The sequence below is a fragment of the Cyphellophora europaea genome (assembly GCF_000365145.1).
Source record: "Cyphellophora europaea CBS 101466 unplaced genomic scaffold supercont1.1, whole genome shotgun sequence".
NCBI classification, from domain to species: domain Eukaryota; kingdom Fungi; phylum Ascomycota; class Eurotiomycetes; order Chaetothyriales; family Cyphellophoraceae; genus Cyphellophora; species Cyphellophora europaea.
In genome coordinates, this window is record NW_008481797.1 from 2,251,878 (window position 1) to 2,276,068 (window position 24,191).

Consider the following 24,191-nt stretch of genomic DNA (forward strand, 5'->3'; position numbering starts at 1 on the left):
TTCTATAGTCGCCATCTCCAGACGCCCCATTCGTGGAGCCGCTCGTCGTCCCAGACCTCATCGGTGATCTCTTCTTTGCCTTCAGATACCGACTCGAGACCGCCCGCCTCCAGCAGCTCCCATAGCTCTCGGATGATGTCCAGATAGGCAATTCTCAAAGGGTAGCAGACGATGACTCGAGAATCCGGACCGGGCCGCAGCCAGGCGAGAATGGCGTTCGTCAGCATGCGGGGGTGGTCCTCTGAATACAGGCAGTCCGCCGCAATGATGACCCTGGCTTTATCGGTCTCGCTGGAGTACGTCTGCTGGATCTGCTCGGGATCATGGTGGAAGACGGGCAGCGTTGCGGGCTGATTCCAGTCCAGGGCTCCGCTACACGCCGACGCTCTCCTGTCAGAGAGTACGTCCTTGTTGACATCAATGTTGCGCGCCAGCCCGGGCACGAACGGCGCTAGATCTGTCAGCGTCACGCTCGTCTGCCAGATTGCCGCGGCCGCCAGACCGGCGAGGCCCGTCCCGGCGCCCATTTCTAGAATGTTGACTCCATTTTCTCTGAACTGTGCCTTTTCTATCGGTATAGTGTGTAGTTGGCCTGCAAGTATTCGTGCCGACCCCCAAGTCTGAAAATGAAGATTTTCCGCGCGGAGTTTAGGCACGTTGATGTCGATGTCCACGTTTTCTCCGCCAGTGTCCAGCACAGCTTTGTATTTATTGATTGGCCTTTTCCAGTCCTCCATGTCCAAAATATCGAAATATGCTCGGTGGCTCAGTCGGGCGGGTGCTGGAGGAGTATATATAGAATTTGAGAGGAATTGTGGGCCCTTTGCCAAGAGGCAGTGAATGCCGCTAGTCCGAAGAGAGCATCGGTGGTGCCCGTCAGTGCGATGCCTGTGCGATGCCTGATGGGTGCATTGCAAGCTTGAGATGTATGTGGAAGAGCTAGATTAGTCTTGCGCATTGAGCTCTGCAAGAATCTTCTCGTTGTGTTGTCCAATGGATGGGATGGGGTCGAGACGGGGCTCAACTTCAGCGGACATGCCGGGAGGAATCATTGTCTTGATCGTGCCGGCCTCGGACTCGATCTTGCGGAAACGGCGCCGGGCATGCAACTGCGGGTGGTTCCAGACAGCCTCCATGTCGTTGAGGTTGGCGTTGGCGATGCCAGCCTCTTCGAGCTTTGCTACTGCCTCACCGGCGGTGTATTTTGAGAGCGCCCCGCAGATGATAGGATATAGTTCCTTGCGGTTATTCGATCGGGAGTCCGTGTCTTTGAATCTCTCCTCTTTGGCTAGCTCGGGGAGGCCAAGTACCTTTTCGCAGAGAATGACCCACTCGCGCTCGTTCTGGATGCCTAGCATGACGGTGCCGTCACGAGCCTCGAATGGCCCGTAGGGATAGATCGAGGCGTGGCTGGCTCCCGCTCGCTGAGGTGGCGGCTGCTTTCCGTAGGCGTAGTACATCGGGAATCCCATCCATTCGACCATACTCTCAAGCATGCTGACGTCAAGCTTGCAGCCTTTGCCAGTCTTTGCGCGTTGCAGCAACGCGGCCATGATGCTACTGTACGCGTACATGCCAGCAGCGATATCTGCAATTGATGCGCCAACCTTCGAAACGTCGTTGGGCGTTCCAGTGATCGAGAGCAACCCAGCCTCGCTCTGGACTAGCAGATCGTACGCCTTCTTCTTCTTGTATGGTCCATCGCTACCATAGCCGGAGATCTCACAGAAGATGAGCCTCTCGTTGACCTCCTTGAGAGTCTCGTACCCCAGCCCTAGTCGCTCTGTGGCCCCAGGTACAAGGTTGGCAACGAAAACGTCGGCAGTCTTAAGAAGCTTCTTCAGGATGGCAATATCGTCCGGCTTTTTCACGTCGAGCGCCAGGCTTTCCTTGTTACGATTTGTCCAAATGAAATGTGAGCACTGCCCATTGACGCGTTTGTCATGGTATCGGACGAAATCACCAGTCCCAGGCCGTTCAATCTTGATTACTCTCGCGCCGAGATCTGCGAGTTGACGCGTGCAGTAGGGACCCGAGATCACTTGCTCGAGTGCTACGACTGTAACACCTTCCAGTGGTCGGGATTCTGGAGCGTTAAAGTCGTATGGTCCTCGAAAACTGCGTGAGCTACTCAGTTGACGGAGTAGAACCGAGGGGGTGAAAGGCTGGGCTGGGCGCGAAGCACTCCTGAGATGTTGGGTCTGCAGCGACACCCGCGACGCGATTGTCGAAGATCTGAAAGGAAGCATCGCGACAAGATGCCAACTTTCTATTGGTATGCCGAAGATGCCAAAAAGCAGTACTCATCCGCATTAACTATAGGATCTCCTCCAAGCGTGTTTACACCATCCCCTCATGCGGAGAGCTGGACCTCGGCGGCTGCCTCACCGAACGACTCCGTCCGCTACCGGCAACCTAAGGAATCCATTGCATGTGGTCTGCATCAGTTTCTTGTGAAGGACGGTACAGTTCAAATGGGCGCCGAAATGAGGCTCGGTGGTTTTCCACATTGAGTTGTCCGTTTCCGTTATGGTCCTATCATCGTTTGCAGAAAGCCAAACAGTCGGCAACAGTAGGAACAAATATCCGCGATATCGGCCAAACTACCGGTCGCAAGAATAACGAATCATAAGTAAGACCTGGGGGAGATTCGAAGAGCCTCGAATCTGGACATATGTCCATGAGGGCTGCCGTTTTCGCTGACTAACTAAGCTGAAAAAAGTACATTGCGATGAACCTGACGAGGCTGTAGATTCGCCGACTGGAGCCAATCAGAGCAGACTGAGCCATTTCTCTCATTGGTGGTGAGGCTGAGTAGAGAAATCGTGCAAGAGGGGCTCTGTGGTTAGAAAATCAATTCGCCGTCACTCAGCAGAGGTTGACGTTGATAGTGTCGAAAAGCACGCAGTCCGTCAATGCGGCAGGGTCTATACGTGGCTGGACCTATCGAGGGCGACATGGACGTCTCACCAATTTTTCCCAGTGCCTGTTGCAACAACGAGAGATCGAAACTTCTAGCTGCCCTCTAATAGACGCTTCACATCGGTTCAGATCTCACCATCAGCCTAGCCTCACTACCAGGCACATTAACCAGCACCATGGCTAGCGCGGAGCAGCACAGTCAGGGCTGTGAGAAGCATAAGCCTTCAGTCCGTGGCCTACAAGCCAGAGCATACGCCGCCTGGATCTCACAGGGTACCGAGAGCCGTCGCAAGAGTAGCGTGAGCAGCTTTGACGCTCAGCGCGCAGCACGACGAGCCGTCGTCGACGACGATAGGGCAGAAGCTTTGATCATGCGGTATTGAGAACCTGCCGGGGACCAACGTTTCGCCAGCACAACAACGTCTCAATCATGTTATGATATTGTACATCTTTCAGCGGGGCTAGAACCCAGGAGCATATCGGATGGAGGTGTGTGTCAACAATGAACACAGTATTTGACTTCGAATCTATTCTTCGCACTGTAATAGTAATGGTAATGGAATGGAGTCGCAAATCTGCAGCAAGGGTTTGGAAACATTGCATCTTGCCGCCTGTAGTCAAGCAGAGTGCTGGGAAAACTAGCTCCAGCTAGACAGTTTCCTATCCGTGTGGGACTCAATTCTGGAGAATTTCACTCGACCCAGTCCGGGACTTCATCGTATCTTGAAAAGACCTAGGTGATCAATGTTATTCTGTAGCAGGACAAATTCGAGCGAACACGATGTGCATTCCAAGAGAGGACCGGGGACACAGGAAGCAGCTTTGCTCAGGGGCCCATTTGGGTCAACGTTTTTGGAAGGAATGAATGGAGATACCAGACGGATTTCTGTCGAGATCGAGTGGCAGGATACGTAGGCCACAGCCACGCCTCAACGAAGATAAGCAAACGGCGAAAGAGGAAACGAAAGAAAGAGCAGGAATGTCAGACAAACTGCTTGCTGGGATGAGAGGCGTGAGAGGCGTGAGTAGTAGGGCGGGCAGGAAAACTCGGACCCGCCTGATTACGATTCGCCAGGCCAGGATCAACCTTTCGAGCCGCCTGCGCATGCTGCAACGTGTGGGCGATCATAGCGTCAGTTTGAGCCGTTGAAGGGCACTGTGAAACCTCGCGTTCACCCGGTGGCGTGGCGTTGATGAAAGTAGCAGCGGTGTAGTTCATCATGCAGTCGGTCTGCGGGCAGTCCGAGCCATCGTGTTGTAGAAGAAGGAGGGGTGCTTGAAGGAACAGGAGGGCCACAAACAGGCAGAAAGAGGGGAAGCGACTGCTTCAAGTACGCAAATTTAGTGACCAACCAGCCAGGCCTCCGGCAGGACTGGCGTAGCCCAGCAGCCGACAACTTCAAGCAGCCCAAGCAAAGCCAGAAACAAAGCAGTCTAGCGGCCTCCTCTGGCGTGGATAGCTGGAAATGACCCAAACCATGAACCCTTGCGATGAACCAATTAACACGCCCCAGGCCCGGTGGGCGACCAGCGCCTGGATGTTGATTTGCGGGCGTCAGACGATGGAGCCCGTTGGGTGTGAAGGACGCTTCGGACTCGCAGAGCGTCGAGAGCAGTCCCAAGCCCACTGACAAAGGTGTCCGACTAGCCCCGGCGTGGTTAGGCTCTCGCCTTCCTCTCTCAAGCCCTGTCTCGTCCCAGAGGAGGGAGATGCAAACCTGCGCTCACCTTTGCCTGCCGCTACTACGCCTGCCTACTCGGTCCGCTCTCTCGCCCTGCTCTTCTCTCTCTTCTTGCTCATCGTCTTTCGCCCATCGCAATTCGTTGCTTCTATTCTCTCGATTCTCAGCCAACTCACATCTTCTCCAATTCCGCCATCGTCACTTCCGGCTTCGATTCCGGAGTGTCTCCTCGAGCAACGTCCTCGAGCCTACCTCTTCACACCCAGCAGACGCCTTCAACAGACAACCCAGTCAAAGCGCTTCCACTCATTTCGACCTATATTGTAATATCAGAACTCTACGAGGCTAATTTTCTGTTTCACGACTCTTTTGCGCCGCTCCCTGCACCCATTTTGCCACGGATTTACAGTTGCGCGCCCTCGACTTGTCGATTTCACAACGGTTAAAACACCACCACACCTGTTGCCATTAACTCAAGACGCTTCAAAGGTCCTCTGCGAACCTATGCGAAACGTCTAGTGAGATTTGGGACCTCAACGACGCCGATTTCCCGTAGTTGCTCTACTACGAGTGACGACCTCCACCACGATCCATGACCCTATTCACTTCCAATCATAAAACATACCCTTCATGAGGAGGTTATCTGTCAGATTATGACCGATTCCTCCTCTCTTATCACCACGAATTCCCCAATAAATCCGTTCCCGGTCACCGCCGTACCCGCGCAGCAGCAGCAGCCACCCCTGCTGAATGGCATTGTCTCGGATGCAAATCTTGCAGAGGAGGAGGAGTATACCATCAAATGCATCTGTGGATACGCAGATGATGATGGCAATACCGTGTACTGCGAAAAGTGTGACACCTGGCAGCATATTGAATGCTACTATCCTTCCAAGAAGGTTCCAGAAGAGCACTTTTGTGCAGATTGCCTCCCTCGAGATGTTGATGCAAAACGAGCGGCTGAACGCCAGCGGCGCCATCGAGAAGCCCTCGACGGCGGTGACCGGAAGATCAAGCGACCAGCGTCGAAAAGTTCGAAAAAGAAGCACAAAGATCCTTCCGTGTCAGAACAGGTGAACGGCTGGCATCTGGACAGGAATGAATCTATATCAAATGGCAGAGACCAGCCACCCCCAACGAAAAAACCAAAGACAAACCACCGGACTTCGGGCTCCGTGGCTTCCATCAATGGCGATTCCAGGAAACGTGCCCTCTCCCACATCCACTCCTACCCCAGTCCTTCGAAATCCCCTCAGGATGCCGCACGCTACCCGCCCATACCTATTTATACCTCAGAGTTCCTCGATCTGTACGACCGCGACCATGGTACAACCGACGCACAGGGCAATGAGCACACCATACAGGCCCTGAACGAGCTTGCCGCATTCCGATCCGATGCCTCCCTCGTCGCTAGCCCAGGCGAGCAGCCGAGTAACCTGAGACCCTTCGTGCGCGCTTCGGGCACGCTAGATCCCTCTACCTACCCACCGATTTCTGTTGAGACAGCGGACCGGAAAGAGGTGGAAATTGACGGTAAGACTCCTCACTGGAAGTTCATCAAGACCCAGGCGCCGATCAGAAAAGATCAGGTTGTCGGAGAAGTACGCGGCGAAGTTGGTATGCTGGACGAATACTGCCAGCAACACTCCAACAGCAATCGCTGGCAAGAACTAGGTCATCCGGATCCCTTTGTCTTCTTCCATCCGCACATGAATGTCTACATCGACAGCCGGAAAGCAGGTACCCAGTTCCGATATCTACGGCGGTCGTGCGTGCCCAATGTTACACTCAAGACATTTGTCACAGAAGATAACGACTGGCGTCATTGCTTCGTTGCGAAGGATGACATTCCTGCTGGCAAGGAGCTTACTGCCGCTTGGTTCCTGGACCCCAATATCATGCTTAGTGGAGATCCCAATACGGATCAGGATGAGCCACCCTTCAGTCGACAGTGCGATTGGGTCAGCAGAGTGCTGGCTAATTTCGGTGACTGCGCCTGCAATAAAGGTAGCAACTGCCTTTTTGCTCGCTTCGATCGACGATGTCTCCCGAAATCCACGGACGGCCCAGAGAAGACCAAAGCTGGTCGCAAGAAGAGACCGAAGACCAAAACCGCCATTTCCCCTAAGAGCACCGGCCAGGCAACGAACAGTCGCGCTGGAAGCGAGGCTCTCAAGCAAGAGGATGACGAGCAGGATCAACGCTCTTCCTCAGGATCTGCGAGCGATCCTAAGAGTCGGGATATGACGCCTGTGAATATTGCAGCTCTTGACGCTGACCCCGTTCTTGGAACTCAGCTTACCGACCGCGAGATTAGAAAGCTAAGAGCCCTGGAACAACGTGAGCAAGAACGGAATAAGACCAAGGAGAAAAAGACCAAGAAACGTACGAGTGGGGGTTCGAATCTGAACACACCAAATCCCAACGGCTCAAAACACTTTCTGAATCCTGGTACTATCGGCGCCGAGTCATATTCCGGCTCTCCACCGCCGAGGCAGATCGGTGCCCAGTCACGGGGCAAGTCGAGAATGATTCGACAGACTCCGCCACGTCCCGTTTATGCTGAAGCCAGCACTCAGACTTCTCCGGATGACATCGATCTTGAGCTACCGCCAGCCAAGCGAATGAAATATGTTACGCCTCAGCAGCGACTATTGCGCAAGGTTTTAGCGAATCGTTCACGGTACGAACAGCGGTGCAAAGTCGCTGGCGTTTCGCCTAGGTCGTTCTCAGCCTCGCCAATGACTAGTCCCAGTCAGGATTCGGAGATGAAGGACGTCAATCCTAACGTCATCTCGCCGGTGAGTGCACGTTCAGCGCCCTTACCGTCTCCGTCTTCCTCGGAACACTCCGCAAGTCCGACAGTGTCGCCAACATATCCTCTACCATCGCAAGCTGCACATTCCTACAAGCAATTCAAGGTTCCGGCGCCCAAGCTCCAAATTTCTTCCATGCCGCCCGTACCAGCCTTTCCCGCCGCGGGAACGTCTGGTGCCCCGAACTCGACCTCGTCAGCGCATGGCACCCCGTCGGCAGTGTTGTCTCCAGTCGCAATGATCTCAACACAACCTGGAATGTCACCTGCTGTCGTGACACCTAGTCCCGCCAAGAAGAAGCTCAGCCTCGGGGACTATATGAAGGCACGGCGTAATACCAGCTCGTCCTCAATCCTAGCTACAGAGAAATCTCTCATGGCCGATGGTGATCGCAAGGTTTCAAGCGAATCGCCGGGACCCCCGTCGAATGTTCCTCCAGCCCCATCTCCGAGCGATCATATTAAGATTGAAGCTGCTATCCAGGGCGTGCAAGAGAACGCCGTAGAGGACACGCCGATGAAAGATGCGGACGACGAGTCAGAATATGTGCCACCTGAACCTATCTTGGACGCAGATCTACCACCACCTGGCATGGTGGTGTCTGATGTCGGTAAGCCCGATGTCATGCTGTCAATATCTCCGCCAGCGAGCGCGAATACTGCTTCCGAAGTTACCACTGTCATGGCTCAGCTGGCCAAACTGCAGGAGAAGGCGAAGAGCGGCGCTTCATCATGATGAACACAAAGTTATGGACCGTTACGAAGATTTCATTTTCGGTCAATTGGTTGGGTCGGCGAATACATAAAAAAGAGGCGCGGCGCATTTCTACTCCATTACAACACGATTGCTGATTGATGCGGTGTGGTTTCTTGTACGATACGGTAACGGGCTACAGGAGGGCAGAAGGACAAGGCTTGACGGACTGGCATTGTGATGCTGTTGCTTCGTGATTGAGCTTTCTTTGATTTGTCGCAATGACGAGTTTTCCTTTCGTGTTAATGTGAGTGCAAGGTTCGAAAGCCGGAGTGGGAGTATATGCGAGTCCGGCCAGCGCTCGGGTCTCAACAGCTGTGCGAATGCCACTGAGAAAGGGAAGAGGTAGAGTCTGTATGCCTGATATTTGTCAAGCCGTGTGTTAGGCAATGGCACAGCAGTCCAAGATGAAATGAAATCGAAATGATCACTCAATCCACTCTTAAACAACAACGTACCCTAATGAAGCTCGTGCTGTGAGACTGACCTTTTGCCGCCACCTTTTTTGGCAACAATGCCCACATCACCTCGGTGATCTTTCGCTGGCGTGCAGCATCCGACCTGTGTTGCGCTCTGTCTGTCATAGAGCTGTCGGGCATGTCTGGGATGGCAACGACGGTGGGGCGGAAAGCTTACGCAATCTACGACTGTCTTCATGCTCGTGTACGCTCCAGATCGGACAAGCCAATCTCGCCGCTCTCGCCATCTCAGCAGCTAGGGTTCTGCTCCAAGCATGTCTGGCAACAGATCTTCGGTCTCGAAGACGAAATGGCATCACACATTACCCCGGAGAGGTACCCGCCACGCCGAAAACTATGGGCGCCCAAATGTCGCACAGGCTGCGACATGTGCAAGAAGAGACGCATCAAATGCGATGAAACCAAGCCAGTCTGTATGTCTTCAGGAGTCCGTGGCTAGCTAACATTCCGCTCACGACTGCGTACCAGGCGCAAGATGCCTGAAGATCGACGTCGGCTGCCACTACACCGACCCCATTGTGAAGATCGTTTATCCATCGCGCTCGACCACACGCGAGGCATGCCAGTCAGCCTCGAACCAAGGGCCCGGTCCGAATGCTGCACTTTCGAGGTGAGTTTCTATGGAAAACGGATAGACGGGGTACTCGTTCCTATCCGCTTTGTCAGTAGACATTGCCGCTTGTATCTTTCACAAGTACCTCGTGTCAAACAATTACCTCCCGATGCATGCCTAGGATCGATGACTATGACACGTACTGATGGATTGTAAGTGTGTCACGTACGCAAGAAGAGAAGCTCGCGCTCAAGTTCTTCCTGGAGAAAACAGGGCCATGGATGGCATCTAACGGGCCCTCGCACACACTCGACTTCTGGACCACTACCATCCCTCGGGCATTCCACTCAGTACCCGGCACGAGGCATCTTGTGACGGCGCTCGGCCTACTGGAGACGTCTATTGGCACCACAGACCTCTGCGTTCTGGAAACACGATGTCGCAAGATCCATCACCATTACTCAGTGGCCCTGCACGAACTCACGCAACCGGACCCTGACAAGGTTGATGTCGCCCTTGGGCCGTTACTCGCATGGCTGTTGGAAACCATGATGTTCAACGACTCACGGGCGGACATACATGCTGAAGCACTGGAGCGCCTATCCTCATCTCCCGCTTTCAGCGCCAGAAGCCTCGCGAAGACGGAGCTGTCGCAGCACGATCTTGATGCCCTGGTGTCCTGCGTTCGGCGCGCACGAAAGCTGCATGGACGCTACGATGTGCAGTTGCCATTGTTGCAGGTTCTGCAGATGCGCAGCCAGCTGTCGGACAGGGTAACTCCGGCGGACACGCTGCTGGCATTCGAGCAGTTCTATACTACGTTCTCCCCTCAGGATATGAACCCGGACCAGATGCAGGCGGCTGGCTTCTTTCTCCAGAAACAGATGGCAGCCGTGCACGGCAATGTATATCGCTCGGAGGTGCCCATGTCTGTCTACAGCGCCCTGCACTACACGTGCATCATCTCATCAATCCTGCTGCCGACGCCGGAGGTTTCGAGCCAGGAAGGGTCCGAGATTCGTGGAGTCGGGCTGGACTTCATCCTGGAAGCGTGCGAGGACATGCTCGAAAGAAAAATGGCAACAAAGAGCGATCAACGACTGTTGGATCGGGCCCTGTGCCTGTTGCTGCGAGTGATGGCGAGCCTCGCGCCAGCGGGCTGGCGGAGGGAACAGGCGGAGCGTCTAAAGCGGGCGACGTTTTTGATAGAGCTGCGGACTATGGTGGCACCGAGGGAGCCTGAGACCGGGGGCGACTCATCTATCTGCGTGACGGGCACCAGCATGGCAGTTGGCACTTAAACAGCATGAAGTAAAGACGGGCTTGTCGTTGGGTCCTTGTACATTGATGGTTTCTTCGCTCCGCAAAGCCTCTTGGTAGTAGAGGAGTCGCAAAGCTCCGACGCTAGCCGTCGTATACAAAGTCACGACCGGCGGTGTTCCCAGCATGTTATCCGGCCCAAGTGTGTAGTAAGGTACAAAGAAGGTGTGAGCCATAACGACTATCAAACATTCTGTCGACACACACACACACTCTCTCTCCCTCTCCCTCCATCCCATCCTGGCCTACAACCTAGCATCCCATGCTTGAACACGGAGTCGATCGGCCCAAAGCCCCACCTCCCCTCCAGCCGTGTGCCCGGTCCCGACGATTGGCGCCGATCCAGGCAGTGTGAATCTGCAACGCATCCCATTTCAGCCAAGGAGGGGTAAAGATAGTCGGAAATGTCTGGCTGTCTGCGAGCACGCCATCGCCCTCCTCGAGCACCCCAGGTCTCAAGCATGGGCATTCTATTGGGACAAACCGCGACGTGCGAGCGTCAGATTTCCCGGATCTGGGTTGCTTGCTGTGAGGCGTTGCAGCTGAGATTGGCGCGAGCGGCGGGAGAGGTGGTGCTCATTCATACACATATATGAGGGCCTAGGCTCTCGCTCGTTCCAGCTTCGGCCGCCTTTCCTTGTGCTTGAGCGGCATTGAGTCTCCTAGTAGGGAGAAAGTAGGTTATATCAAACGGAGCTATCGATCGCAAACAGAAAAAAAAAGCCAATCTGGGTATCTAACTAGCTAAGCGGCAATAAAACGTCGTGGTCGTTCGTCGGTTACTGTCGTCTCTGTCGTTGCACGATACGCTGGAAGGCAAGAAAACAGCCAATCAGAACCAAAAAAAAAAGAGCAAGCAAACACAAAATGTCCGCTATCCAACAACAGGTCGAGCAGGCTTCGGCCCGCTACTCGTCCTCGTTTACGCAGGGACATCTGGCGCTGCCGCCCGCGAAGAAATACCTCGTCCTCACTTGCATGGATGCCAGGATTGATCCCGTTCGGGCGTTTGGCATCGGACTTGGTGACGCCCATGTCATCCGCAATGTATGTAGAGAATCCAGTTGCCCCAGTTGCCCCCAGAGGTCAGAAAGTGGGACAAAGGCTGACGTTTGCTGACCACGTGGAATCCTTAGGCCGGTGCATCCGCGCGCGATGCTTTGCGAAGCATCATCATCTCGGAGCAGCTGCTGGGCACGCAGGAGATCGTGCTCGTCAAGCACACGGGCTGCGGGATGTTGACGTTCAAGAACGACGATGCTTTTGGGCTCGTGGAGAAGAATCTGGGGTAAGAAGAGCGCCCAAGCAGCAGTATGTCCCGGTTTGCTGTGAAAGGTTACTGACATGGACCTTTGCAGTGACGATGCGGCTGCCGAGTTGAAGTCGAAGAATTTTGATTTCCTTCCTTTCCCGGAACTGGATCGTGCGGTGGAGGATGATGTGAGGTATATCAAGGGGAGCAAGCTGATCCCGGATAGTGTGACTGTGAGCGGGTGGGTGTATGAGGTTGAAACCGGGAAGACGAGGCGTGTTGTGTGAAGTCCACGGTAGAAAATGTCGGTCGTTGTGACAGACGGCAATGGATGAGCAGGGCTTTGTACTGACCAGGCCAGTATAGTGCGATAGTGTACCACTCTAAACAGTTTCTCGTTTCGTGGCCGTGCTGTTCGTCAGGACTCTCTCAGCTGGTGTCTTTGGCATACTGAAGCCACCCTCTGACTTGTCTTCTCCTTTCTCCGGCCATAAAATCTGCTTGTCGACAATGGCCTTGATCATTCTGAACACAACCAGGAGCCACACCAAGATCAACAGGACAGTCATGACGCAGCCAACGATTTTGATGGCGAAGACGTTGAATGACTCGGCCACGCGGAAGGTCGCAGTAGTGAGCGCCGTCTGAGGGAAGATGAAGCTGAACCATGTCATGGCGAACGGCATGTGTGCTCCCTTACGGAAGCAGACCATGTTGGCCATCAGGCTCACGAAGAAGAACCACAGCGCCAGTCCCCACAGCCACAGAGATACCCAGTTGGCAATCAGTTTTAGGATTGAAGCCGCGAGCATCGACTCCACATCCATGTACAGACCGCTTGGAAGCCTCATAAAGACCTGGTCCAGATTGCTGGCCATGCCCATAATGCCAGAAGCGGTGAAGGCGCTGGGTCCGACCGAGACGAACATTCCTGGGCGGAGGGACTCTGCCGGCAGCTTCTGCGTCATAAGTCGATACACGAAAGCGGCGTAGACGGTGAGAGACACGAGAAATCCAATTCCTTGAACGGTAAAGCCTCCGACGATGACTTGGATCGCTTCTCGTGGATCAACAAGTCTAGCAGACAAATTGGCAGCGTGGGGTCCAATGATAAGTAGTGGGTAGGCGGGGAAGATCCAAATCGGCGTCATCCTGGCAATGGTGAAATGCTGGGTCGACCAGAGGATAAGGTAGATGGAGATGCTGAGTACGATTGCCAGCCCACAGTCAAACCAATAAAGCACCAGGACTGCTCTGTTGAGCCAGACCCCGACTTCTCCGAAACCGTATTCAACGATATTGATCAAGATCGTTCCGAAAGATACCGCTACTGCTGGTGCGAACAACGACTCCGTTGGGTGTAGAAACGACGCCCTGAAGGTGTAGGGGTAGTTCCAGAACCGGCAGATGATCATGGCCCAGATGATAACATAGAACGCAATGTTGGCCACGAAGAAAATAACACCAATCGTCCACAGGCCAGTGAAGCGGAAGGGTACTGCTTGTCGTCAGGTCCGAGCGCCGCAAAGGTGCAAGAACACTTACCAGCGTGGAGAGTACTTGCCACGCCTCCGGTGGCCATGACGAGGGTGAACCAAGCCCACGTTACATGCTTCAGACGCTGCCTTATCGAGAGGTGCATGTTCTCTTCTGAAGGCACAATTGACGCTCCGTCCTCACCAGGCTCGACGTGGTCGACAGCAGAAGCGTGCGTCGAAGCCGTGGCTCTACTGTCAGCCCGGCGCTGGTGCACGCCATTGAAGTAGTCAGTCTGCTGTGACTTCTCAGTCAAACCGGACGTGTGGGTGCGCCGCAGCTCCAGATTTCGTGGATGGTGTGCATCCTCGATTGTCGGTGTCCGCCACCCGTCCCCGCCAGGATTTGGGTCAGCAAACGGGTTCGATCGCTGCGAGGATCTGGAGGGCGGCATCGTAAGCTGATTGCCTCGGGGTGGGGGGACGCGTCGCGGCATTGTACCATCCCAGCATGCGATGTTCAAATACCAACGACGGCGTCATTATCTCGCCCGAGGACGTGCGCAGCGGCAGTGCGACAAAGACCGCCGTATCCGTCTCGGCCTTGTAATGCCAGTTTCGAAGCGTCGTAGAAAATGCATGTCGAGGGCCGCTGGTGACGACGCAACGTTGACCAAGCATGATAGCTTTCTTAGTAGGCTTTCTCTCCGCTCTATCCGTGAGTTATCTTGTGGTGAGGCGAGTCGAAGTGGGACATCTTCTCGGCATGAAAATGCCGATTCGGTGAAAGTTGGGCGCGTGCTCGGTGGGGTGAAGTGGTGCTCTGAGTGGCCACAGGCCACTCTCAGGCATGAATCTCGGCTTTCGGCCCCTTTGTTGTTTTGCTGGATAGATATGTCCTTGTCCAGATTTTGGTCCACATTCTGGCCACAGAATCACTACGGGCGCTTGGTCTAGGGGTATGATTTTCGCTTCGCACAATCTGTATGAGGTTGAGAGCTTGTGAAAGGTCGTGGGTTCAATTCCCACAGTGTCCAGTAACCTTTTTTTTGTCGCTCCAAGTGACTCTGGGAGGTGTAGAAGTTGTGAGAGTGGTAAGAAATGGTGGAAGGGCATTTTTGAGAATGCCAAGACCAGAGCTGGGCGACGAGGGAAACAGCCCTCTCTTTTTCAGGCGCACAACCGTCGTACGCTTCTCCACGATTCAGGACCTTGTACCGGCAGCTCTCAACACATATATGGGTCGTCCACAAGTCCACCGACTTTCCATAGGCGTGGCAAGACATTGCAGGTGGACAGCTGATTCCGCCGCATGCACGATGGCAGCTCGCTTCAAGTAACATGACGGACACCCTGCCATCAGACAAGAGTTCGTCTGTCACCCTGGAAGCTGTTGTGGCCGAGTGTGAAATACCTTCTCTGAGGTACACTGGAAATAGAGCCCGATGCCAAGATTTCTCAGGCAGCGAATGCTGTATGATTATTCGTCACTCACCCATGATTCACCTGCTGGTGACGAATTGTGACATAAATGTGAGTTCCGTATGAACCAGAAAATTTTCGTTCGATGGTGAAAGGGCGTGGTCCGTTCCTCCATTGAGCGGACGCAACCATGGTCGGATCGCACGACGATATCCCTTTCTGGGAACAACATGTTATTGGTCAGTGTCAAGCTGAGGTTTCTCAAGACGATCTTGAGCTAGCCATGGGGACTTCGGACCTGGTTGGAATTAAGGTGTATCATTGTGGGAGTCAATGAAGTCCAGAACTCGGGCACCTTTTCATGCTAAAATGGTTGATCAAAGATCGTCAAGAATACATGTTGTGGAACTGTGGCCTATTCCGTTATCGGCAAGTCGTGATCAGCGAAATGAAGCCGGTCGTCCCAGAAATGGCGGGGGCTACAGAGGCTCGAAAATGCTAGAGCACGCGAAGTACTGCAGGGAGTACTCTCTTACCTCCCAATGATTCAGAAGTTCTGGTCCTCGTGAACGTCTCGAACCTCGTATGAAACGCGTGGACAAGTGGTTGTGTCATCAATAATGAAGAAAGTCCGGTCGTCGCTGTCAAGACTTCCCAGCAGCTCGTTGTCTAGAGGTGCCTTTCTGTCCAGAAGTCACAGCAATCGTGTCGGAGGGGGGGGTGGATGAGACAGCGTCTTGGCATCAGGCAGTGAATGCTTGGCAGGGACGTCGTCTCCCGCCGGCTTCGGCTCCTATCTGCTGCTTGAATTAAGTCAACAGGATCTACTTTGGACCACACAGCCTAAAATGACACGACGTTCGAGCTTCCAGTCGTTTAGGCCGGTCCAACAATCCTACGGTGTTTAGACCTGCTCTATCTGAAGTCTACCACGTACGACCACATACCGGGACTTCGGGTACCTGTTGCAAGTTTGACAAACCCGCGCTTGGGCGATCCGCACCTATGACTGCCACTGGTCGTAGAGCGGGGCTTTCCGTTCGTCTATCACTTGACCTACCGGTCAGAGTCCTCCCTTCTTATCCTAACACACAATACGAGCGGCCAACTCTTGGCAGCAGGCAGTAAATCCTTTGGATTCCAGTTCCTACGCGAGGCGCCCCATCTGCATGTCAAGGCCCCCAATATGGCACCAAACTAAAAGTCAAGCACAGACACAAGTTCCGAGCTAAGTATGTAGAGTAATCCTTCGCTCAGTCTAATGAATGTGCCAGCGCTCAGCCGCACATCCTCCAGGCCTAGGATGCGAAAAGCAAACGCTACCAAACGAATTTCGCCAAACGCCATCACGCTTCCAAAATCGATGTACAAAAGGACAATAATCTTCGTTTCTCCGTCGGCCAGCTCACAAGCTAGCGTTTCTGGATATTACACTTCTTCAAACACGCCTCCACGCCGTTTGCCACGTTCTTGGGGATCACGCCCTTGAACTGCTCCAGATCCCGGCCGTCAAAGGTAAAGTCACTCGCGAACGCGGCCGTCAGCACATCTTCGTCGAGGTCGAACAGTCGCTGGGCGGACTGCTGCACGCCGGGGTCTTCTGAAGCGAAGCCTGCCACAAAGGTCGCGTTGGTGCAGTCCGGGTTGAATTCGGTGTGGATGGCGCCCTGTGGGAAGACGGTCATCTGGAATTTAGATAGCTCGTTGCGGATCACGCCCAGGCCGTTCTCTAGGATGTATTCGGTGCCTAGGCGGCCTTCGACGATTATGTTGATCTCGGCGGAGCGAGGGTGGGTGTGAGGCGTGTTGAAGCCGCAGGGACCGATGAATCCTACCGTCATCGACACACCGTTGCCAATGAGCGCGGGAAAATCTTTGCGATCTGCCTTGACCGTGTGGCCGCCGTCGCCGGTGGTAATGGCATCTTTGGGAGGATTGTTGAAGTCGTATATGTGATCGCGGTCGTTCGGTAACAGCTTCAATCGGTCGACCGAGGTGGCTGCTTCCGCAAGAGACGTGATGAGTTGTTGATTGCCCGCGTTTGCAACATCTTGTGGTAATGTGTTCATTCCTGTGGAAGAGGAAACGTCCGTCACCGGTGCAGCGATGCTGCTACCAGCCATGAACGGCATCATAATGTAGGAAGCGAGGTGCAGCATTTTGGTCGGCTATTATGATTAGGTGTGTACGTGTGGTAACGAGTGACTTCTGACACTCCCTGTCTGGGGTCAGCGCGAGATGGCACGCTTTAAAGCAAATCTGTGTTGCATACTATCCATATCGCCCCCGTCCGGGAGCCGGCACCATCATCAGCGCTTGCCACAAGTAATTTGTGAATGAAGCTTGTCTGTGCTTGTCAGCACTGCTATTCTGGGCGCAGATGCTATAATTCCGTCGACCTCGGGTTGGACAGCCTGCGCTAGCGAACTGCTATATGCGGGCATAGCGCAAGCTTTAGCTAACATGCTGTGTTGGACAATTATGAGATTGTGTCGACGCCGGGGGGCCTAGCCTCCATCCCCATTGGTGCGGAGCACACACTTTCCCTGGTGGGAAACCAAATGTCCCAAGTAGCGTCTTCTACAGCACTCCCTGATAGGATAAAGGTGTGGGCTAGTACGGACAAGTTATTTCCACCTCGCCTTTCCGCTTACGAACCTTAGGTACTCCGCCTTAGTAAGGTCCTGATCCGGACCGTTTGGTCTAGCAATCGAGCTAAAAGCGTGAAGCTCTTTGGACAGCAACTGATCTCGTAGACCAAATGCTAATCAGGGAGGGGGCTTATTGGGGGCGAAGTGGTAGCTGAGTGCAGGCTATGGTGATCCTTGCTCAACGTGTCGCACGGCTGAGGATTGGGTAGCATGGTTAAACGTTTCGTGTGTTGGTATATTCCCGAAAGCGACTACTATAGCGAACAACTCCTGTCTTCCTTCCTCCTCACTTTCCAGCAAGCAACAACAACAACACAACACGCCGCCAAACATGATCTCCTCCAAGCCTCGCAATGCGCCGTCAGCGTACCCTTTTCCATTGACATATCTCGTCCTGAGCGTCTCCTTCGTCTTCTCGGCAATCGCAACAGGCCTGCTGGGTTATTTCATCTACTATCTCAACATGGATTCAATGCCTGTTCCCTTCGAGTTCATTCTAGTGAGTAGACAAACCACTGACCAAACCTCCCCACCACCTCATTGACCCTTCCAGCTCATCACCACATCCACGCTCTCCCTCTGCGCCTATCTCTGGGCCAGCTTCACGCACCTCTTCCGCACCATGACCCCCAAGATCTCCCTCGCGACCAACACGCTCCTCCTCCTCCTCTGGATAATCAGCACGGCCCTCATCTCCCGCAAGATCAGCCACATGGTGCTGACCAACTCCTGCTCCCTCTCCATGTGGCGCACCGACATGGGCGTCATGGTGTGCCGCATCTACAAGGCTCTTTTCGCCTTCATCATCCTGGCTGCGGCCTCCGTCGCCGCCACGGTAGCGTTGGACGTCCACGTCTTGCGCGAGATGACGAGTCGCGGCGCCTACCGAGAGATGAAGGACCAGCAGGAAGCCACGACGAAGGCGGCGTGGGGTGGCGTGCAACGCGCTGCGGAGCCATCGCCCGCGTTGGACGGGTATAGAAGGGGTTTCAGCATTGAGATGAAGGACAGTCCGGAGTTGGGGTCGGACATGGGAGACGGGGCGCGCTTGGTTGCGCGGTCGCCGGACCCAGGATATACGCCGCAACAGACGCCAAAGCTGTAGGGACGTTGGGTTTGGTCAGTTTTGCTCTGATCGGCTGCTTCGCTGATAGAGCGACTTCGAAGCCAAGGTTGGCGGATAGAACGTGCAGCACGAGTGTCTCCTAATGTACTCAAATCCAATCAGACTCAGACCATTCTTCCACGCCGGATAATGTCTTCTGATATTCATTCGCTGACTTTCAGTGCGTTCTGTAGGAAGTATCCGCATGGGTCGCACGAGCAAGGGGAGATCAGTCAACTCGACAAAAGCGAACCGCCAGATATGTCACTCCTTGTTCAAGATCATCAGGTTTGGGAAAAACAAATCTGGGAGTGGTCGGACCACAATATTCATTGTACAAGCAGGAAAAGAGCTGCAGCTACTCGCTAAGCGGCTCAAAGGCCTCCTGTGGAACATCAACACGGACCAACATGCAAATTCAGCAGGGATCAGATACCGAGATTGAACTCGACTCCCACATCGATATCCCGAGCCAGCTTGACGATCTTTGAAAAGTCAACGGCCTTCTCAGCAGCTTCCTGCAGGTCGGTGATGGAGAAGATCTTGAGACCAGAGTTGTTGACCTGCATAATGTTAATAATGCCAGAAAACAGGGCGTTCTAGACGTACCAGCTCAGCAGCTTTCTCCATGTTAGTACCCTGCAATCTGCACACGATGGGCAGCTTTAGGTTCATCTGTTGCACCACGTTGATAAGACCTTGGGCAATGGCGTCGCATCGTACGATACCACCGAAGATGTTGACGAAGATAGCAGTAACCTTGGGATCGCTAGTGATAAGATCGAAGGCGGACTTGATTGCTTCGGGGGTCGCACCACCACCAACGTCCAAGAAGTTAGCAGGGGAGCCGCCGTTAAGCTTTATGATATCCATGGTAGCCATCGCAAGACCGGCGCCGTTGACAAGGCAGCCAATATCGCCGTCGAGCTTGATGAAGTTCAGGCCGTGCTCGGCAGCCTTCACTTCATCGGCATCTTCCTGAGTGGTGTCTCGCCAGCTGAAGACATCCTTCTGTCTGAAATCGGCATTGTCGTCGAAGCCGAGCTTGGCATCCATACACAACACTTGATGATCACTGGTCTCACTGAGGGGGTTGATCTCGATCTGAGTGCCGTCCTTTTCCATGAAAACCTGATACAGCTTCTGGATCGTGTTCTTCGCGTCTTCGATACACTGGTCACTGAAGCCAAGCTGGCTTGCGATGCTGCGGGCAATCTCGTCCGTCACCCCGGTGTGTATGTCGATCGGAGTGGTGATAATCGCATCAGGGGTCTCCTTGGCAACAGTTTCGATATCCATACCACCCTGTGACGAGGCAACGATGACGGGTGACTGAGTAGCGCGGTCCATAAGAATGGCCAGATAGAATTCACGACGGGCAAACTTGCGTTCGCAGATATATACTGAGTTGCAGATGCGGCCACGGGCGCCGGTCTGCTTCGTGATGAGCTTGTGGCCGATCATCTGGTTGGCGAACATTCTGGCTTCAGTAGGACTGTAACGACCGTCAGCATATAGAGTCATTGTGGGCGCTCAAGCGTACGAGTAAATGACTCGAACACCGCCCTTCAAGCCATTGTCAAAAGAGCCCTTGCCTCGACCACCAGCGAGGACTTGAGCCTTAATGACCATATCTTCACCACCTGTGGCAGTTAGTCAATGAATGTCTCGCGTCTGTTCCCATGTGTACGAACCCAGCTTCTTCGCAATGGCCTCTGCCTCATCCCCATTCTTCGCAACCTCGCCCTTGGGTACACCAATACCGTACTGCCGCGGTCAGCCTTCGGAGCACATCCAGTGTCGCGGGAATTGTTCATACGGATTGCAAAAGATTCATCGAAAGGTATTCATGGATACTGAGGTTCCGGCGCTGCTGGATCGAGCTCCGCATGGAGACATCCTGCCCATATTGTCAGTTTTCTCCGCGATAAAGCGCACCCGCGGTCCATACCTTTACCGCTGCCCTTGCGGCGACGCCGAAGGTGCTGCGCCCGAGCCTGAACATGATTGCCGGCGCTCAGTATTTGCGAATGGAGTGCTTTATTGAGCTGTAGATGGTCGTCGTAGCTGCGGTTGCTACCAGTCGGGCGCTTTAGGCGTAGCTTGCCGACCAGGAGAGCTTGGCGTACGTTGCAGAAAAGCGGAGCACATGTCAACTGCAGTTCACTGTCTTCTCCGATCTGCAAACGATTCGGGTCTCCATCAAGTCTGCTCACCACACCGTGAGCAGCACTCGATGCCCGCTGATGCGTCAGACAGCAAAGATGTTCTAGTCAATCAGTTGGCGCTCCAAGTCGCGCAGCGTGCCGCCATAGCCAAAAATCTACTGAATGATTTTGGCGCGTCCGACGGTGAGGACAGCGATGCCTCAAGGGACGAGAGCACGCAGGAAGCCAATCTGAACATCAGAAACTCGTGAGACCAGCCACAAAATATATGAGCTTGTTTCACTAACTGATTCCCAGAGATATAGTGGGTGTTGGCCACAAAGCGGCCGAGACGGACGAGTCAGATTTGGCGTCCCGTCAAGAGTCGGTCGCGACCGAGCGCCTCAGAAGACAGCTACTAGGCAAACATGCTCGACCTCCTTCCGGGCCCTTGAATGCTCAGGGTGGCCTTATTAGAGGGCCAAAGTTTGCAGCGTCGAAACCCCGACCGCACGGCGCTCAGAAGCGAGCTGCCAGCGACGACGAAGACGAGGGCAGGTCTTCCATGGGCCCGCGAAAAAGCAAAACACAGCCCACGGCGTCCGCTACAAAATCGACTTCCGCAGCGTCGACGGGAGATGGCACAGTCGTTCCAGGACCCACCTCACAGCCTAGAAAGCGAGGCACGAGTTACCTGGACCAGGTGCTCGCAGAGCGCGCCGCGAAGAAGAAGCGGAAGAAGAAGTCGCAGAATAATGAAAGCGAATCATGATATGAAAACACCATTCGTTTTGGTCTTCTCGCCCTTAAGGTATTGTCATGGTCATATGATAGTCCACATGATGCACATGCGCATGGCCTACTATTGCCCCAGTCGTCACGCATGCATGCTAGATCGCTCGGTCGTGATAACGTCCACCATCATCCTATATTCACACGACAAATGAGAATCGTTATGTTCATTGCATTCTTTTCCGCTTTCGATCCTCATGCAAAGGATCTTCCTCATCCCGCTCCACTGTATCTGCCGGGTTGAGCAGTGAATGTACATTGCTGGCCATACTGCTTCTCCGCGTCGCCGGTGCTGAGTGAAGTTCAAAGTTTGGCCGAGGGAATTTCGATGCTCCAGCATTCCAGCCAACGTTTTCCACACCCAGTCCGGCTGGGGGTCCTCCTTCCGGGACAGTGGGCGAAGTGTTCTGGATGCTTACTGTTTGCCGGCGAGGACCATTGATCTGGTAGTTTGCAAGCTGATCACGGATCTGTTGGTCGCCGGGAGCAGAGTGTTGCGGAGGTGAAGGTGGCTGCCATTGCGGTGGCTGACTGGGCGGGGCGACTGTTTCGTGGTTGGGCGGGAGTGGCCAGCCGTGCTCTCGAATATCCGCCGACGTATGCCGACGGGCCAAATTGGGGGGCGGGGGAGGTGTAGCAACTGATGATAAGGGATGTGGCTGCTGAGGTGGTAGAGGCGGGCGACTGAAACCTGGGGAAGCTTGCGTGGGACCGCTGGCAGATCCAAATCGTCGTGGAGACGTGGCAAAATGGGCTGGTATCGGGGGGACCGGTGGTCGCGAGCCGATACCAACGTGCTGTGGCTCCACCTGTATTGAGGACCGCCGGCTATCTGGATAGTTATATGCTCTGGGCGATACAGGAGGTTCCAGTGGCGCACCAGGATAGAACGACTGGCGGCCGTTCAACAGCGACTCGGGAGGTTGCTCAAGCGCTCGGACGTACTCCAGTTGCCTGGAGATTTCCTTCTGCATATTGATCAGATCATTGTGCATCGCAGGGTCAGCGGAGCTGACTGATTGGAGTGCGCCGGAGAAAGTTTGCATCCATGAATGACACCGGGTCAAGCTCTCGGTCAGGGCCTGGCACCGCGAGCTGACGAGCGCATGACTCTCCTCGGTACGAGACAGTCGATTGTGCATGTCGTTGAACATGTACTCCAAATGTGCCAGCCTTTGGTCAGTATCAGGCACGACTTCTGCAGGCGTGCCAGGCTGTGAGGCTCCGGGCTTTGAATTCGAGAACGAGTCTCGATGGATTAGCGTATGCCTTGAAGCGCGTCTCTTGATCTCTCGCAAGCCCATGAGATCGCCCTTCTTGAAGTTTCCATTGCCGTGTTTGAATTCCCAAAGAGCAGACTCGGGGGATCCGGTGTGGAAAACATCGCTGACTTTATGAAACCCATACATATTGAGCTGCCTGACAAAGGAGGAGATATTGGTGTGTTTGAAATAGGATGCAAGTACTTTTGAAAATTCGTTTGACGGGGACATAACGAAGCTATCGTTATTGTTGGACCAGGATATCAGATGTTGGATGTTTCTGTCTTCCAGCATGCTGTAGAGCTTATGAATGAAGGCAGTTTGCACAACCTTTGGCCCGTGCGACGCACCTACTGCTGCCGCGTTGGGATTCGGAGTGGGAGTATGGGTTTGGTCTCGGTGTCCGTTCATTGCGGACTTCTGCAAGTCGTTCTCAGGCGATGGTTGCAGAGGTGGCCCCATGTTAGATGGAGGGGGCGAGGTCATGCGCATGTCAACGTCGTGAGGCCCGCTAGATTTCGGCGACGCCGGTTCTTGCGATATGACCGCCATGCTGCGTCGTCTAGACTGTGGATCTAGTGACGGACCAAATGGACTTCTTGGAGCCGGATGGAGGAGTGTACTCATAGCTCTTAGCCGTTGCCGCTCGGCTAATCGCTGGTGCGTATCAAAGTCGATATGTCGATATCACAGCAAGCAGTGGGACATGGGCAATCCCGCACCGGAGCCTGGCGCCTGTACTTGCTGAAAGAGGCCGACCGTCTTGGAATAGTGATAGCCCGAGTGTTGGCGGCCAAAGTTATGAATAACTGTGCTTTGCGCGAGGAGCCGGGAGCTCCTTCTTGTCCTTCTCGAGTCTCGATAGATGAGGAGAGGGAAATCGCGCATGCGAATGGACCCGGAGCCACAGGCAGTGAGTACTCAGTGAAGAGCACAGAGCGTAGAGGAGGTGGGCTTCCGATGTCGCTAGGTAGAGACGGGGTCGCACTCTTGGAAACCGTTCCTATACTCGACGGGGGGGCAGTCTGTCCGTCGTGCCGCAACGGACAACCAATGCAGCCCTCGAAAAGCCGCCTTGTATGGTGTCGTCTGTGGGCGGAGTGCCCGACTAGGGACAGCTCGAGGCAAATGACGATGAGCAAGAAGATATGCCGTCGGTGAAAGAGGTCAACTGGGTAGAGGAGCACAGGTTGCAATGTACAGTTGGATAAGGTTGTAATGGGGGAGCCGCGGTCGAGACCCGCCGGGAGAAAGCATGAGCAAGCCGACATCTGGCAGAGCTGAGCACAGGCCTGCAGCCCGAGCGGCGGGCCCCGTGCACCCCTAGCCACATGCATGACCTTAACCCTGCTCGGCTCCCTTAAATCGTTGATTAGCCGATGCAACCAAGCGCATATTTGGGCGTCTACGAAGTACGGAGCGTGGCCCACGCATTACCCGCGACGCTTGGACGTGAGTCTTTGCGCTCGCTTCGCTTGCCGCCAGAAAGCCCAGAAGGTCCCAAGCGGCCAACCATCTCCGGTCCCCTCCCTTTCTCCCTGCCGATCTCCTTAATGCACG

General features: G+C 54.3%; 11 protein-coding genes and 1 non-coding gene across 12 annotated transcripts; 6 read left to right on the forward strand and 6 right to left on the reverse strand.

The window, feature by feature from the left end:
* Positions 1-2: 2 nt before the first annotated feature.
* Positions 3-737, reverse strand: HMPREF1541_00853 (uncharacterized protein; the record flags this gene model as incomplete). The annotated part of the gene is made up of 1 exon (XM_008713157.1): positions 3-737. The coding sequence occupies one exon, from the start codon at positions 735-737 to the stop codon at positions 3-5; it is 735 nt and encodes a 244-aa protein (XP_008711379.1).
* A 207-nt stretch (positions 738-944) lies between these two features.
* Positions 945-2,249, reverse strand: HMPREF1541_00854 (uncharacterized protein; the record flags this gene model as incomplete). The annotated part of the gene is made up of 1 exon (XM_008713158.1): positions 945-2,249. One exon carries the CDS (start codon positions 2,247-2,249, stop codon positions 945-947), a length of 1,305 nt encoding a protein of 434 aa, XP_008711380.1.
* A 3,008-nt stretch (positions 2,250-5,257) lies between these two features.
* HMPREF1541_00855 (uncharacterized protein) lies at positions 5,258-8,155 on the forward strand (the record flags this gene model as incomplete). Its single annotated transcript, XM_008713159.1, has 1 exon — positions 5,258-8,155. The coding sequence occupies one exon, from the start codon at positions 5,258-5,260 to the stop codon at positions 8,153-8,155; it is 2,898 nt and encodes a 965-aa protein (XP_008711381.1).
* Positions 8,156-8,770: 615 nt separating this feature from the next.
* On the forward strand, positions 8,771-10,506 carry HMPREF1541_00856 (uncharacterized protein; the record flags this gene model as incomplete). The annotated part of the gene is made up of 3 exons (XM_008713160.1): positions 8,771-9,065; positions 9,121-9,262; positions 9,423-10,506. The coding sequence occupies 3 exons, from the start codon at positions 8,771-8,773 to the stop codon at positions 10,504-10,506; spliced, it is 1,521 nt and encodes a 506-aa protein (XP_008711382.1).
* Positions 10,507-11,392: 886 nt separating this feature from the next.
* HMPREF1541_00857 (uncharacterized protein) lies at positions 11,393-12,064 on the forward strand (the record flags this gene model as incomplete). The annotated part of the gene is made up of 3 exons (XM_008713161.1): positions 11,393-11,572; positions 11,662-11,813; positions 11,884-12,064. The coding sequence occupies 3 exons, from the start codon at positions 11,393-11,395 to the stop codon at positions 12,062-12,064; spliced, it is 513 nt and encodes a 170-aa protein (XP_008711383.1).
* A 96-nt stretch (positions 12,065-12,160) lies between these two features.
* Positions 12,161-13,707, reverse strand: HMPREF1541_00858 (uncharacterized protein; the record flags this gene model as incomplete). The annotated part of the gene is made up of 2 exons (XM_008713162.1): positions 12,161-13,275; positions 13,323-13,707. The coding sequence occupies 2 exons, from the start codon at positions 13,705-13,707 to the stop codon at positions 12,161-12,163; spliced, it is 1,500 nt and encodes a 499-aa protein (XP_008711384.1).
* Positions 13,708-14,194: 487 nt separating this feature from the next.
* Positions 14,195-14,289, forward strand: HMPREF1541_00859. Its single transcript has one exon. It is a non-coding gene; the product is annotated as a tRNA-Ala (tRNA).
* A 1,797-nt stretch (positions 14,290-16,086) lies between these two features.
* Positions 16,087-16,833, reverse strand: HMPREF1541_00860 (uncharacterized protein; the record flags this gene model as incomplete). The annotated part of the gene is made up of 1 exon (XM_008713163.1): positions 16,087-16,833. One exon carries the CDS (start codon positions 16,831-16,833, stop codon positions 16,087-16,089), a length of 747 nt encoding a protein of 248 aa, XP_008711385.1.
* An 823-nt stretch (positions 16,834-17,656) lies between these two features.
* HMPREF1541_00861 (uncharacterized protein) lies at positions 17,657-18,430 on the forward strand (the record flags this gene model as incomplete). Its single annotated transcript, XM_008713164.1, has 2 exons — positions 17,657-17,824; positions 17,879-18,430. 2 exons carry the CDS (start codon positions 17,657-17,659, stop codon positions 18,428-18,430), a joined length of 720 nt encoding a protein of 239 aa, XP_008711386.1.
* Positions 18,431-18,858: 428 nt separating this feature from the next.
* HMPREF1541_00862 (uncharacterized protein) lies at positions 18,859-20,435 on the reverse strand (the record flags this gene model as incomplete). Its single annotated transcript, XM_008713165.1, has 6 exons — positions 18,859-18,993; positions 19,040-19,925; positions 19,974-20,073; positions 20,125-20,197; positions 20,250-20,330; positions 20,382-20,435. The coding sequence occupies 6 exons, from the start codon at positions 20,433-20,435 to the stop codon at positions 18,859-18,861; spliced, it is 1,329 nt and encodes a 442-aa protein (XP_008711387.1).
* A 231-nt stretch (positions 20,436-20,666) lies between these two features.
* HMPREF1541_00863 (uncharacterized protein) lies at positions 20,667-21,349 on the forward strand (the record flags this gene model as incomplete). The annotated part of the gene is made up of 2 exons (XM_008713166.1): positions 20,667-20,845; positions 20,896-21,349. The coding sequence occupies 2 exons, from the start codon at positions 20,667-20,669 to the stop codon at positions 21,347-21,349; spliced, it is 633 nt and encodes a 210-aa protein (XP_008711388.1).
* A 187-nt stretch (positions 21,350-21,536) lies between these two features.
* On the reverse strand, positions 21,537-23,258 carry HMPREF1541_00864 (uncharacterized protein; the record flags this gene model as incomplete). The annotated part of the gene is made up of 1 exon (XM_008713167.1): positions 21,537-23,258. One exon carries the CDS (start codon positions 23,256-23,258, stop codon positions 21,537-21,539), a length of 1,722 nt encoding a protein of 573 aa, XP_008711389.1.
* Positions 23,259-24,191: the final 933 nt, after the last annotated feature.